The 14,067-nt window shown below is 37.7% G+C and overlaps 1 protein-coding gene across 1 annotated transcript in view; it reads right to left on the reverse strand.

The window, feature by feature from the left end:
* The window catches only part of LAMC1 (laminin subunit gamma 1), a 245,097-nt gene that overhangs the window by 40,395 nt on the left and 190,635 nt on the right, over positions 1 to 14,067 (reverse strand). The window contains exons 7-9 of the mRNA XM_053693980.1: positions 8,852 to 8,950; positions 5,272 to 5,408; positions 1,915 to 2,037 (exon numbers count right to left, since the gene is read on the reverse strand). Of these exons, the coding sequence (XP_053549955.1) occupies positions 1,915 to 2,037; positions 5,272 to 5,408; positions 8,852 to 8,950 (359 nt within the window). The remainder of the gene's footprint in view (positions 1 to 1,914; positions 2,038 to 5,271; positions 5,409 to 8,851; positions 8,951 to 14,067) is intronic.

The following is a 14,067-nucleotide window of genomic DNA, read 5'->3' on the forward strand; positions in this document are numbered from 1 at the left end:
AGTAGTAACATCCATCCGCTATAGAGTAAGATTCTAAGATTTGTGTTCTACACAGCAGGTGAAACTGTTCCTGTACTATGCTGCTCTTTTAAAAATATAACCGACAATCTGTTTGCTTATATGGGGCTATCTTAAAAAAAAAAATAATAAAGGAAAAAAACTTAAAAAATATGAAAGTGTGTTATTTTAAGTATGTTAAAATATTTTTGCAAAATGTCAAGTTAAAGCTGTTATTTTTAAGCTAACGTGAAGTGCATATTGGTGTATAATTGGACCCTAGGGACTGAATGCTCACTGGCTGATAAGCTAAACTTATTTAATTTGGTAGACAGACGGTCTTACAAACATATACAAAAATATTGCTCTCTCAGTACACAAACTAAAATGTTCTAAAATGTTCTCTTTCAGATGCAAAAAGAGTGAAGAAAAAAAAAAAACACGTTGCCGTCCCGTTAATAATGCTGTATACAAAACTCTTCTGAGGATTGGTATGTTTATATACAGACATTGTGCTAAATTTTATGGGGTGTCATCCTGTTCCTGCAGGCTCACCCCATTTTTATAGGCACGTCCTCGAATAAAACAGGTAATGTTTAAAATGAGCAAAACCAGCTACTTCAAAAACAAACATTAAGTAAGAATTTCCCATAAATGTAAGACTCTGTAGTAGGTATAACAAGTCCTTTGGAACACACTAAGGGGAAATACATTTTATAGTACATTGTACCTTTAAATTTGAACTACTGTGCCTGGGTACTAATGCTAAAGTTTAAAAATTCAAACCTGTGTATTAGCTGTTTCTTGTTACAAAGCTAAATAATAATTAGCACATCAAACAATAGTCTCAGAATTGCCCAATATACTAATTTGTGTCTAGCGTCTCATAAAACAAACGCAGAGTGTTATCATGCAGTTCCTGTAATTAGCGATTCTTTACAGGAACCAGACACACAATTATTGGGCATTCTACAGAAATCCTAACACTTAAAGGGATAGTCTAGTCAAAATTAAACTCATGATTCAGATAGAGCATGCAATTTTAAGCAACTTTCTAATTTACTACTATTATCAATATTTATTTGTTCTCTTGCTATCTGTATTTGAATGTAAGCTTATGACCCGGCCCATTTTTGGTTCAGAACCTGGGCAGCACTTGCTGAATGGTGGCTAAATGTAGCCACCAATCGGCAGGCGCTACACAGGAGCTGAACCAAAAAATTTAACAAATTAAAACATATTGTTTGCTTTTTAAATGATTTTTGGGGTGTCAAACACTTTGAAATCACCATTTTGATTCAAGGTCAAATTTGTTTTTTTTTTCATGATTCAGATAGAGCACACAATTATTTGTATATACACACTTTCTGAGGCACCAACTACTACTGAGCATGTGCAAGAGTCGCAGTGATTGGCTGATGGCTGTCACATGATACAGGGGCGGCAAATGGAAGAAATTTCAAATTTATAAATACCTACTGTTCATTTGAAATGTAGATCTAGGTGCTATTGCATTGTATTTTTATCATGCATTTGTTGATTATACAATTCTAGTGAATTTAATAGTAATTTTAATAAATTACAGGCATCAGCTACTACTGAGCATGTGCAATAAATTATAGTGTATATGTATATAAAAGTAAGCGAATGGCTGATGGCCATCACATGATACAGGAGCAGGGAAATAGAAAGAAATGTTAAATTTGTCATAAAAATGTACTGCTCATTTGAAATTCAGAGATTATAGAGCATTGTTGTTTTTATGATGCATTTGGTTGATTATACAATTTAACTGTATTGAATAGTACTTTAAAGAATATCCTCACCCTAATCTAAAAGAAACATTCCCCCCCCCCCCCCGAAATGAGCATCCTACGCTCCTTTTTTATAACTCAATGTAATCTCTCCCACACTTGCCTGGTGCAATGAAGTAAATAGGGAAATAGCTTTCAGAAGTAACGGACACTGCGTCGCTCTCAGAGATCCAGGTGAGAGAGTAGTCAGATCCGTCCCTCTGCTGCGCCACCCAGCCTTCCACACCTGAAAGAGAACGAGTACTCATTAGATCATCAGTCACATGCACGTTTGGGGAACAGTGATCAGTTCTGTTGCGTTTATACCAAAGAAAAAAAAATATCCCATTTTGTAATCTGTATATATATTTTACTTGTAACAACAGAATCTAAAATAGCTGAAGGCTATCGACCTCGACCTTATTAAATTAGAAAGAGCAATAAAAGAACAATTATTAAATTGTGATTATTTAAGCAGATATTACGAGAAAGGTAAAAAGCGATGTCTTAACATGTTTAAATATAGAAAATAATTCTACAAAAGTTAAAAATTAGATTTAAAAGAATACCAAGCTACAAGGAAATTACTCAGTGAACGAGGCAAGTAGGTGTACCTTGTTATGGATGTAGTGCTGAGTACTTTTAAAAAGATATTACATTCAACATTAGCTCCTCCCCATAAAATGTTAGTTAAGCATAGTAAAATGACAATGTAATATTCAACACATCTTCATTATTCATTTTGACAGATTTTCCTGTAATTTATTTGCGCATACTGTGTTTTCCACTCCCCCAGAAATGCTGAAGTGCATGCCACATACCTAAATATGCTACAAACTGACAGCCTAGTTCAGTGCAGGAGCTGGTGTACATCTAGTCTCTGATTTGCCAGAGCATGGTAGGTCAAATACACATACTCAAACAATTATCATTATCAGTTATTTGTAGAACGCCAACAGATTACGCAGTGCTGTATTGAGTGTAACCCCGAACTGCCTTAAATTCTCAAAATTCTTCATACTTGCCTAACAAAATTACAGTTTTAAATGCTTAAAATAATAATTATTTTTATGCAGCTCTTTAACATTGTCTAAGTTGTGGGCATATAATGGGTATATAGAAATTATTTCATTTTTCCTAAATGCATAGTCAATAAAATGTATGTTTATTTTATAAGAGGTTAGACGTGCCAGTTCAAAGTCAAGAAGCATTTTTTGGGTCTTCTTTTATGTCAACAATAGTAACAAGAATATGTGAAAGGTTGATCTTGATGGATTTGAGACTTTTTTCAACCTGTGTATAATAAATGTGATATGAAAACAATATATGATACAATATTTTTATAACGATGTCCGTAAATTATATGTTCAATAAATTTGAAGAAATCCAATGTCTCTAGATTGATCTTAGGATCTGGCTGCAGGTTTGCATGAGCAAACGTGTAGCCAAATATACAGCCACTTCGCCACCTGCTATGTGGCGTATCTCAAACACCTTGTTCTTTTTTGACTGGGGAGATTGAGAACTCTTTAAAAGAAAAAGACCAATTATTTTACCTATTGGCTGAGATTTATCAAAGGTTTGAGTGAGCAAATTTGCAGCAGAGAGTTAAGAAGCAGCAGTCATTAGACCACTGCTTCTTAATCCACTTTGCCACCGAAAGGTGTGATTGACAGCCCCTGCTCGCGCATGAGTAGGGGGCGCCGTTGCGTGCAATGTTAAATACGGGAAAGCGATGCAGAAGATGTCCGCCCCTGTCCGCTGGAATTTGATAAATCTTGCTCTAAGAGTAGTGGACAGAAAAGGACACATATAGTTTAGTACATTCCTGACAATTATAACCATAAATCAGAAGCCACATTTTTACTCATATGAACCAGTGCACAATTATGCTAAATCAAAAGAACGATTTGTGTGATTTGCGTGATCCCGTTTTACGCGGACAATCCGCTTGAAGAAATAATTTGTGTTTATTAAAAAGGAATCCATAACAATATGTTAAAAACAATAACAATTCAAAGGCTACTGTCAAGGGAATATACATATTGTATGTCCGGTAATGGAATACTGTCTGTATGATCTAGCCCCTGTTGTACAGTAACTCTGTAGATTGGCTATTTCAGTCTGAACAAAGACTCAACTTCAGCTACATGTCCGTTCACTTGCAATGCTGTATCGACACATCCCACACATGCATTTCGCCAAGTTGATGGCTTATTCAAGGAATTACTATGCAGCTATTTTCAACAGGTATTTTTTTTATATATTTTAAATTTAAATACATTTTAAACGCTCAGCTTGATTAACATAAGAGCTATATATCAGCTCAATAATATTCATGAAGGCTTTCATACTGTACTATACAGAATGTATGTATGTATATACAATTTATATATATATATACATATATATATATATATATATATATATATATATATATATATATATATATATATATATTATAATGGAATTATATTAAAATTATATTAAATTATAATGGAAGTTTTTTTCCCCCTCTCCCACTTGGATTTAAGAATATAAATGTGTTTGCAATAGAAAATCAAGAACATAAAACAAACTGAAAGGTCAAAAGGAGGTGTGAGGTTGTGCTACAGATAAGAATACATAAAGTCTAAAAGACCAGTCGTTTCTATCTGTAAAAAAACAACAGTTTTTCCATATAAGGGAAAGCTCCAGTTGAACTGAGCAGTCCGATCAGCATCATGTGAGGTTTTTTCTATGAAAGAACGGATATCAAAGTAACAGGCTTTATTCCAGTCTGTTAGGCGATCCCTTCAAAAAAAATGATAGTGCTGATAAGTCTATAAAATTAGAGCCATTTAAATCTACATGAAAAGTGATATTTTTCACAGGTTTTCAGGTGACTTCCCCCTCAGATAATTGATTTTGTATTAAATAACTAATAATGATGGAGGACACCTAAGAGAGCATCTGTGATTAAAGGAACAGTAAATAAATACTGGAGATAATGATGTATTCAAAGCAAAGACTGAGAAACACACGTAGATGCATTTTATACTTATTAATAGTTGCTTAAAGGGACATTCTAATGCAAAAAAAAAGACACACTTGAACTCACCAGCTGTGTTGTTCTCAGGACCTGAAAGGCTTGCAACTCCCAAGTGGGACTTTACCTATGTGTTTAACACGTTTGCAAGGTCAGGGATGCACAAATTAAATGCTCTAACAAATTAGAGCATTTAATGATGCCTTTAGTATGTCACTTTAAATATTTAAGAAATAAGTGTCCATAAAGTATTGACTGCCTCCATATGTAAACCTAAGTCAAATTATTAACCACTATAAAATGAGTTACTAGTCTAAGCACACAATGTGGAATGAATCAGTTTTAAGTTTTTTTTTTTAAAGATTTAGAAGCTCCCGAATTTGATGAAATACGAGCATGTGGTTATGTTACAGGAATAGGGGAGAGCGAGACGAACGTAAGCATGAGACTAACCGCTTTCAAACGTGGAGGTGATGCTGACAATTCTAAAACCTTCTGCATTGCTGCAAACTGATGAGTGACCGTAGCAGAAACAGGGTGTGCACCCTCGGGGGTTGGCTGCATCCAGATGGAAGAACCCAGGTTTACACCTAAGGGAAAAAAACAAAACAGGATACACTTACATATGGTAAACATAAAAACATTGTTTAAAGGCAGCCTGATTGTGCCATATAGTTATGCGCTGATACGAAACCTTTCCAATGATATTTACAAATGGTTTACCAACAATAACAGGATATCTGACATCATTTGTACATCATGTACAATTAATACTGCTCCGTTATATAAAGGAGATGTTAAATCTTTACTTTTTCTTGCATCTAAAAGGGGCAATTTGAAGATGTATCACAAGCTATTTTAAAAACTAGTGTTTCAATGTCTTGTTTTCAAACTGAGGGTGGGTGAGTCTCTATTCACCAATAACAATGCAGAGAGATCTCGTTATCAGCCAATGAACAATTAGAACCTAACAATCAGTTGTGCACAGACATAGCATGCAAGTGCTAGTATTAATCTAAACCGCTATAAAGGAACACTGTACAGTCATTTTTTTACCCTTAATGTGTTCCCAATGACTACGTTATACCATCTGTATTGTCTTAATTAAATGCATTCGAAAATGAATCTGCAGGTTTATTGTAGCAATTGAAATAATAATAAGTATTGACCTTTGTGTAAATAGAGAGATAAGATAAGCAGATTTACTATCCCTGGAGGCACAGCCCATTTGAATGAAGTTCTTCTTGAGAACAATAAGCAAATCCAGCTATTTCATATAAAAATAAACCCAAAGGAGAAATGTCAATACATTTAATACTTTGCATCTAGTATAACATACCACTAGAAACATTAAGGGAAAACACATTTTACTATACCCTGCAAAAAAAGGATTTATTTAAAGGGACACTCAGGTCAAATTAAATTTTCATGATTCAGATATGGCATGTAATTTTAAACAACTTTCCAAATTACTTCCATTAAAAAAATGTGCAGTCTTATATTTACACTTTTTGAGTCACCAGCTCCTACTGAGCATGTGCAAGAATTCACAGACGTGTACGCATTTGTGATTGGCTGATTGCTATCACATGGTACAGGGGGAGTGGAAATATACATAACTTTGAAATTTGTTAGCAAAAAATCTACTACTCATTTGTAAATGCTTTTGCATTGTCTTGTTATCTTGCATTTGTTGATTTTGCAAATCTACTGTGTTTAGGACCTTTAACATATTTAATAGCTGTTTTTATAGGCATGATACAAAATATATAAGTGTATTGTCCTTTTAACCATTTTACCTCAGGAGGGCCTACAATTTTGTTCCAGATAAATCAAATGCATTGAGTTACATTTAAAAGGCACGTTTTACTGTAAAATGTTCTCCTCTTTAAAGGGACATTAAACACTAAATATATTCATGGTATTTAGGTGCAGCAACTCTTCTTCAGAGTCTATGACCCCCTTTGACAAAGCCGACAAGCGGCGAAACATATTAGGGCTTTGGTGAGGAGTCTAGGGAACTCCTGTATTTTGGGTTAGCGTCTCAGTGGCACGAGTAGCGTGACCCTTTACTTGTGATTTCAACATACACTTTATTAATATAATTTTACCTTCTTATACCAATTTAGATCTTTGAGAGTGTCGAGTGTTTGGGGCTATTGAGTATTACAAACTACACAAACCCTATGATATATGAGCTGTACTGATCATAGCTTGTTTGCTACCACTTATAAAATACGGTTATATATTCACTTATTAACAGATTACTCTACTTACTAATATATACCATATTTAGCAGCAACAACGATGACATTTAACAAAATTCTTTGATAACATACGGAGGTTTATAGTGACCTCTAATTAGATTATGCTAACCCTGTGCTTTTACCAGCAAGGATGTATGTGTCCTCTATATATAAACTGAACCATTTATAGCTTGTTTGCTATCACTTATTAAACACAGTAATTTAGTTACTTATCATTCAACCATTTGTCTTACTTTCATTTTCCGTATATAGCTGTAACTGCAGAGATAGCATTAAGCATGTCTCTCTGACTATACCAGAGGTTCACAAAGATTGTTACTTATATCATAGTAATCCTATATTTAAACAATGCTGCATATGTCCTCTATATAAAGCAATAATCTGCAAATCATGAGACACGGATAAACAGGTTTCCCCTGTAACACCTGTATTACTGTTATCAACAGCTTATTTGTAGCAGTCATTTGGTTACCTAGTATTAATTCCTCAATACTTAACTATTTGATCCGTGCTTACAACAATGCACATATCAATTGGGATTCTTATAATCTAGTACTATGAGGGACTAAATAACGCAATGTTAATATATTGTAGTTGATACTTTTATATACATTCTGCAACACATGTATTTCCTAACTAGGAACCCAGCCAACCTTTACAGCCAATAATTATGAATACTGTTATACGCAGTTTTGGACTGGTAATACTCCATTGCTGATTTATATGTATATACTGTATATAGTATTTAACACCATTATTCAGAATTCCTTGTAATATAATACGTTGAGAGTTTACAAACGGCATTTACATATATTGCTGATCTAATTCAGGTAATAAAACACATTTATTTATATACACACGTATTGCTGTTTTTTTGTGGACTTTACCCAACAATGTTACAAATTTGTCAAGATACAGATCCAATATATACAACCAAGTAACCATAAGTGATCTTCCCTACACTCATGATCTCAACTTTATCAATATAACAGTATTCAGCAGCTCTAATAATCCTCTCAGATGAATTTATAGTTGGTCAATATTAATAATGTTTAATCGTTATTGAAATCCTCACATACGGCTGCGTCGACAGCATTAGACCATTTTCGTCACGCCTACTCGGCCACAGGTCGTGATTTTAAGTTGTACCCTGTTTTTAAATTTATTTCCAATAAAAGTTACATTTTATTATCTTGTAAGAGTATCTATCCTGATTTGTAGACATATGTCCTTTTTGATTAATACAATAACGTTTTATTAATTGTGTACACTTAGGTGGGTATTACCCTCCAATTCCCCCCTCTTTTTCAACTCTTCTTCACATACCTGCCGTGTAACCTAGTTTCCAAAATGGCGGCACCCATGATTAGAGGGGGATATATGCATTGTATTTAGTATTTAATGTCCATTTAATGTGTTCAATGCTGGGGTGTATTATACAAACAGCTCCTTTATCTTTGTTATGTCATGGGAAATAGCTGACTTTGCCTGTTGAAACAACAGCCTATACTGAAAATGTCAGTACTGGCTATAGAAAATCTATGTAAACAAGAGGTATCAGCAGAATTCAACCTCCCAGTGGGTTTGGGAAGAGAAAGACCAGCCCATCTAAATAGATATTCCCGCAGCATTTTTGAAGACAATTAAATTATCAGCAGCTTGCCTGACTTCATTGTAATTTTAATGATTCTCTCCTTATATTTCCTGTAGAAATTCTTCTATTAAATGCACATAATTTTAGCAAATGTGTCATCTCCCTTCTTTACCTCTCGCAGTTGAATCCCTCCACATTGTCCTTGCAGCCACAACGTCCGGTTTCTACATTACATTCATCAACGCTGCCGGCAGGATTACAAGCACAGGGTCTGAAGGGGAAAAAAAATAAAAATAAAGTTTCCATAAACCTGCATACACTAAATCACATTTTACAAACATTTAATTCTATGGGTTAGATTTATCAAGGGCTAGGAGAGGCGCACTGGTTTGCACAAATTTATCAAACATTTGCACGTATTAACCATCAGAAATAGATGTGAACATGACACAAGCTCAAAGACATTATGATATCTAATGCTGTTCTCTTCAGTACCTATGGAGAACTATAATGCGCGTATTTGTAAGAGAACTTTGCGTTCTTCAAAGGCGCAAAAACAAAATTACTTGATAAATTATTTTCTTTCCTGGCATGGAACCAGGTCCACAATTCCATTCCAATTACTATTGGGAATTCAACTCCTGGCCAGCAGGAGGAGGCAAAGAACACCCGAGCAAAGCTTTATGAATCCTCCCACTTTCCACAATCCCCCAGTTATTCAGCCGAAGAAATATGGAAAGAGGACACAAAGGGTATAGAGGTGCCTGATGTTTAGAAAACGTCAAAAAGCCGACTCAAATTTTTTTTAATAAGGGTGGGTCGTGGGCTCTCCATGCCAGAAAAGAAAATAATTTATCAGGTAAGCATACATTTTGTTTTCTTTCCAATGGCATGGAAAGGCCACAATTCCATTCCAATTACTATTTGGAACCAATACCCAAGCTAGAGGACACAGAATGGCATGGAGGAATAACAAGACAGGCGACCTAAACGGAAGGCACCACAGCTTTAAGAACTTTCCTCATAAAAGAAGCCTCAGAAGAGGCAAAAACATTGAATATGTAGAATTTGGAAAAGGTGTGCTACAAGGACCAAGTGGCCACCTTGCAGATTTGTTCCACAGAAGCCTCATTTTTAAAGGACCAGGAAGAAGCGACAGCCCTGGTGGAATGAGACGTAATCCTCTCAGGAGGCTGTTGTTCAGCTGTCTCATTGGCCAACCTAATGATACCTCTCAACCAAAAGGAAAGAGTAGAAGTGGCCTTCTGGCCCTTACGTTTACTAGAGAAAACAACAAAAAGGGGAGTAGACTGTCGAAATTCTCTAGTTGCTTGCAGACAGAACTTCAGAGAACGCACAACATCCAGGTTAAGCAACAGACGTTCCTTATGAGAAGAAGGATTAGGACAGAATGAAGGAACAACAATTTCTTGATTGATATTGCGGTCTGAAACCACCTTAAGAAGAAATCCCAATTTGGCACGAAGGACCGCCTTATCCGCATAAAAAATATGGTAAGGGGGATCACACTGTAGAGCCGAAAGTTCTGAGACTCTAATGAGCAGAAGAAATAGCGAGAATAAACAAAACCGTCCAAGTCAATAACAATATCTACAGAGTGCATAGGCTCAAACAGAGCCTGCTGCACAACCCTAAGAACAAGATTAAGGCTCCATGGAGTAGCAACAGATTTAAACACAGGCCTGATTCTGACCAAAGCCTGAACAAAAGACTGAACATCTGGTAAGTATTCCAGACGTTTATGCAAAAGAATCGAAAGGGCAGAGATCTGTCCCTTCAAAGAACTGACTGACAAGCCCTTTTCCAGGCCCTCCTGAAGAAAAGACAAAATGCGGGGAACCCTCACCTGACTCCAAGGGAAACCCCAACATTCACACCAGTAAAGGTATTACGCCACACCTTATGGTAAATCTTGCAAGTAACTGGCTTACGAGCGTGAATCATGTTATCAATTACCTTCTCAGAAAAACCATATCTAGCCAAGACTAGGCGTTCAATCTCTAAGCATTCAGCTTCAGAGGAGAATCTAGGTTTGGATGAAGGAAAGGACCCTGAAGTAGAGGGCCCTTCCTCAGAGTCAACTTCCACGGAGGGAAGGACGACATCTTTACTAAGTCAGCAAACCAAATTCTGCAAGGCAGAGCTGGAGCAATTAGAATCACAGAGTCCTACTCCTGTTTGATATGGCCTATCACCCAAGGAAGGAGGGCAAACTGAGGAAACAGGTAGATTAGACCGAAGTCCCATGGAACTGCCAGAGCGGTTACTAGAACTGTTTGTGGATCCCTTAATCTTGAACCGTACTTCAGAAGTTTGGAGTTTAGACAAGATGCTATCAGATCCAACTCCGGAACTCCCCACCTGAGGGTTATTATGGAAAATACTTCCGGATGAAGAGCCCACTCTCCTGGATGAAAGGTCTGCCTGCTCAGATAATCCGCTTCCCAGTTGTCCACCACTAGGATGTAGATCGCAGAAATGTGACAATTGTGAGACTCCACCCACTGAAGAATGAGAGTCACCTCCTCCATTGCTGTGTTCCTCCCTGGTGGTTGATATACGCCACTGAAGTAATGTTGTCCGACTGAAATCTGATAAACTGGACCAAAAACTCTGTTGAGGTCAAGCTATCAGAGTATTGAAGATTGCTCTCAACTCTAGGATATTTATTTGGAGGGCAGACTCCTGAGTCCAAATTCCTTAAGCTCTTCAGGAACCCCAAACTGCTCCACAGCCCAAAAGGCTGGCGTCCATAGTCACAATCTCCCAAGATGATCTCAGTAAGCATGTTCCCTGGGACAGATGGCCCTGAGACAGGACAGGAAATCTCTCGACTGGATGTCTAAGACTATTCTCAGAGAGGTCTGAGTGGTCTCCGTTCCATTGTCTAAGCATGCATAACTGTAGAAGTCTCAGTTGAAAACAAGCAAAAGAAATAATGTCTATGGAAGCCACCATTAGACCAATGACTTCCATACACAGGGCTACTGAAGGATGGAGAGGACTGAAGAGAAAGACAGGTAAGCCAGAAGCTTGGATTTACCCTGGAATCTGGCACCAAGGAACTCTTTTCCAGATTTAACTTCCACCGTGAGAGTGGAGAATCAACAACAGGGAATCTGTATGGGATTTTGCTAAATAAAAAGATGGCGCTTGAACCAAGATATCGTCCAGGTTAGGAGCCACCGCAATCCTTGAGATCTGGCCACTGCCAGAAGAGAACCTTCGTAAAGAATCGAGGAGCCATGGCTAGGCCAAAAAGTAGAGCAACAAGTTGGAATTGTTTGTCCAAAAAGGCAAACCTCAGGTACTGGAAACGTTCCTTGTTAATAGGAACATGGAGATATGCGTCCTTCAGGTCGATGGTAGTCATGAACTGACACTCCTGAACTAAAGGGAGAATAGACTGAATAGTCTCCATTTTGAAGAACAGAACTGTGATTTTTGAGACACTTTAGGTCTAAAATTGGTCAAAAAGTTCCCTCTTTCTTGGGAACCACAAACAGGTTGGAATAAAATCCTAGACCCTGTTCCACCAGAGGAACTGGGGCAATCACCCCTAGAGAAACAAGGTCATTGACACAGTTTAAGAAAGCCTCTCTTTATCTGGTTTGCAGATAATCTTGACAGGAGAAATCAGCCTCTGGGAGGGCAAGATTTGAATCCTATCCTGTATCCCTGGGAGACTACATCCACTGCCCAAGGATCTGGGAGATCGCAAATCCAAGCCTGCTGAAAGAAGTAAAGTCTGCCCCCAACCTGATCAGAGATTGGATCAGGGGCGGACCCTTCATGCCGATTTGTTCTCAGAGGAAGGCTTCTTGAATTGATTACCCTTATTTCCATGGCTGGTTAGACCTCCATGAGGTTTTGGTTTGTTCAGGCTTGGAAGAAGAGGATGATTTTTGTCCTTTGAAATTACGAAAGGAACAAAAATTTGAGGTTTGGCGACCCTTAGGTCTAGTCTTTTTATCCTGTGGAAGAAAAGCTCCCTTTCCACCAGTGACCATGGAAATTATTTCAGCCAGACCAGGACCAAATAAAGTCTTGCCCTTAAAGGGAAGAGACAGAAGCTTAGAATTGGAAGTCATGTCAGCAGACCAAGTCTTTAACCATAGAGCTCTATGGGATAGAATGGCAAAGCTTTGCCCCCAGGCGAACTACTTGCATGCTGGCATCACAGATAAAGGTATTAGACAGCTTTAAGGCCTTGATCCTATCCTGGATCTCCTCTATTGTAGTCTCCTCCAAAATCAGATCGGACAAGGAGTCGCACCAATAGGAGGCTGCACCAGCAACTGCTGCAATACTAGCAACAGGTTGCCATTAAAGACCCTGGTGTAGAAACATTTTTTCTTAAATAACCCTCCAGTTTTCTAGGGTCCTTAAAAGAGGAACTATCCTCTTGGCTAAAGTGGATATAGCGCCCTCTACTTTAGGAACCGAGCGTCAAAGATCTTACACAGAGTCAGCCACGGGAAACATTTTTAAAAACAGGAGACGGGGAAAAAGGAACACCCGGCTTCTCCCATTCCTGAGCTATAATGTCAGACATGTGATCTGGAACAGGAAAAACTTCCACAGATTTAGGTTTGACATAAAAAACTCTGTTAAGTTTATTAATCTTCTTAGGAGTCTCTGTGACTGTCGTTTCAGAGTCTTCCAAAGTAGCCAGAACCTCCTTCAAAGCAAATGGAGGTGTTCAAGCTTAAATATAAAATGTACCTCCTCTGAGTCCACTGTACTAGCAACAGCAGATTCAGAATCGAAATCTCAGCCTCAGAAGCCTCTAAGGAGTGATGCTCCTCAGAAAGCTGAGATAGACTGACTAAAGCAGCCTTGGCGGATTGACTTGGCATTTTTTTTTAGAAATGTGCTTTGATTTTCTTTTACCCGCAACAGGTAAGGCACTCAGTGCTGCAGAAACGGCAGGTTAGTTACGCAGCAAAATCACCTGGTAAAAAAACACCGCCAGGTGCTGACTGAGAGGAACCACAGGGCACTGCTTGTGTATAAATAGCATAAAAATAAAACGGCACCCTTAACACTAGGTAGCAGAGAGAATCGTCCGATCAACCTCCGTATCGAACTAACTGCTAGAAGACCTGCTAAATGGAAGCAGATCCGGGCGGTCAGGTGACCGCAACTATAAGAAAAATGTTGTGCCACAGAAAAAATGTGCGCATCTGCAGCGTTAAGATCCAGCTCAATGTTAAGTGCTCGCTAGCACAAATATCACACCTGTATCGTGCAATACACTGACACAAAGGGGCAAATAAATAAATTACACATCCACTGTAACCACAAGTCTCAGTTCCACCATTATGTAAAGCCCCAAGGTATAAAAAGAATACATGAAATTAACCT

Source organism: Bombina bombina, chromosome 10 (assembly GCF_027579735.1).
Source record: "Bombina bombina isolate aBomBom1 chromosome 10, aBomBom1.pri, whole genome shotgun sequence".
Classification (NCBI taxonomy): domain Eukaryota; kingdom Metazoa; phylum Chordata; class Amphibia; order Anura; family Bombinatoridae; genus Bombina; species Bombina bombina.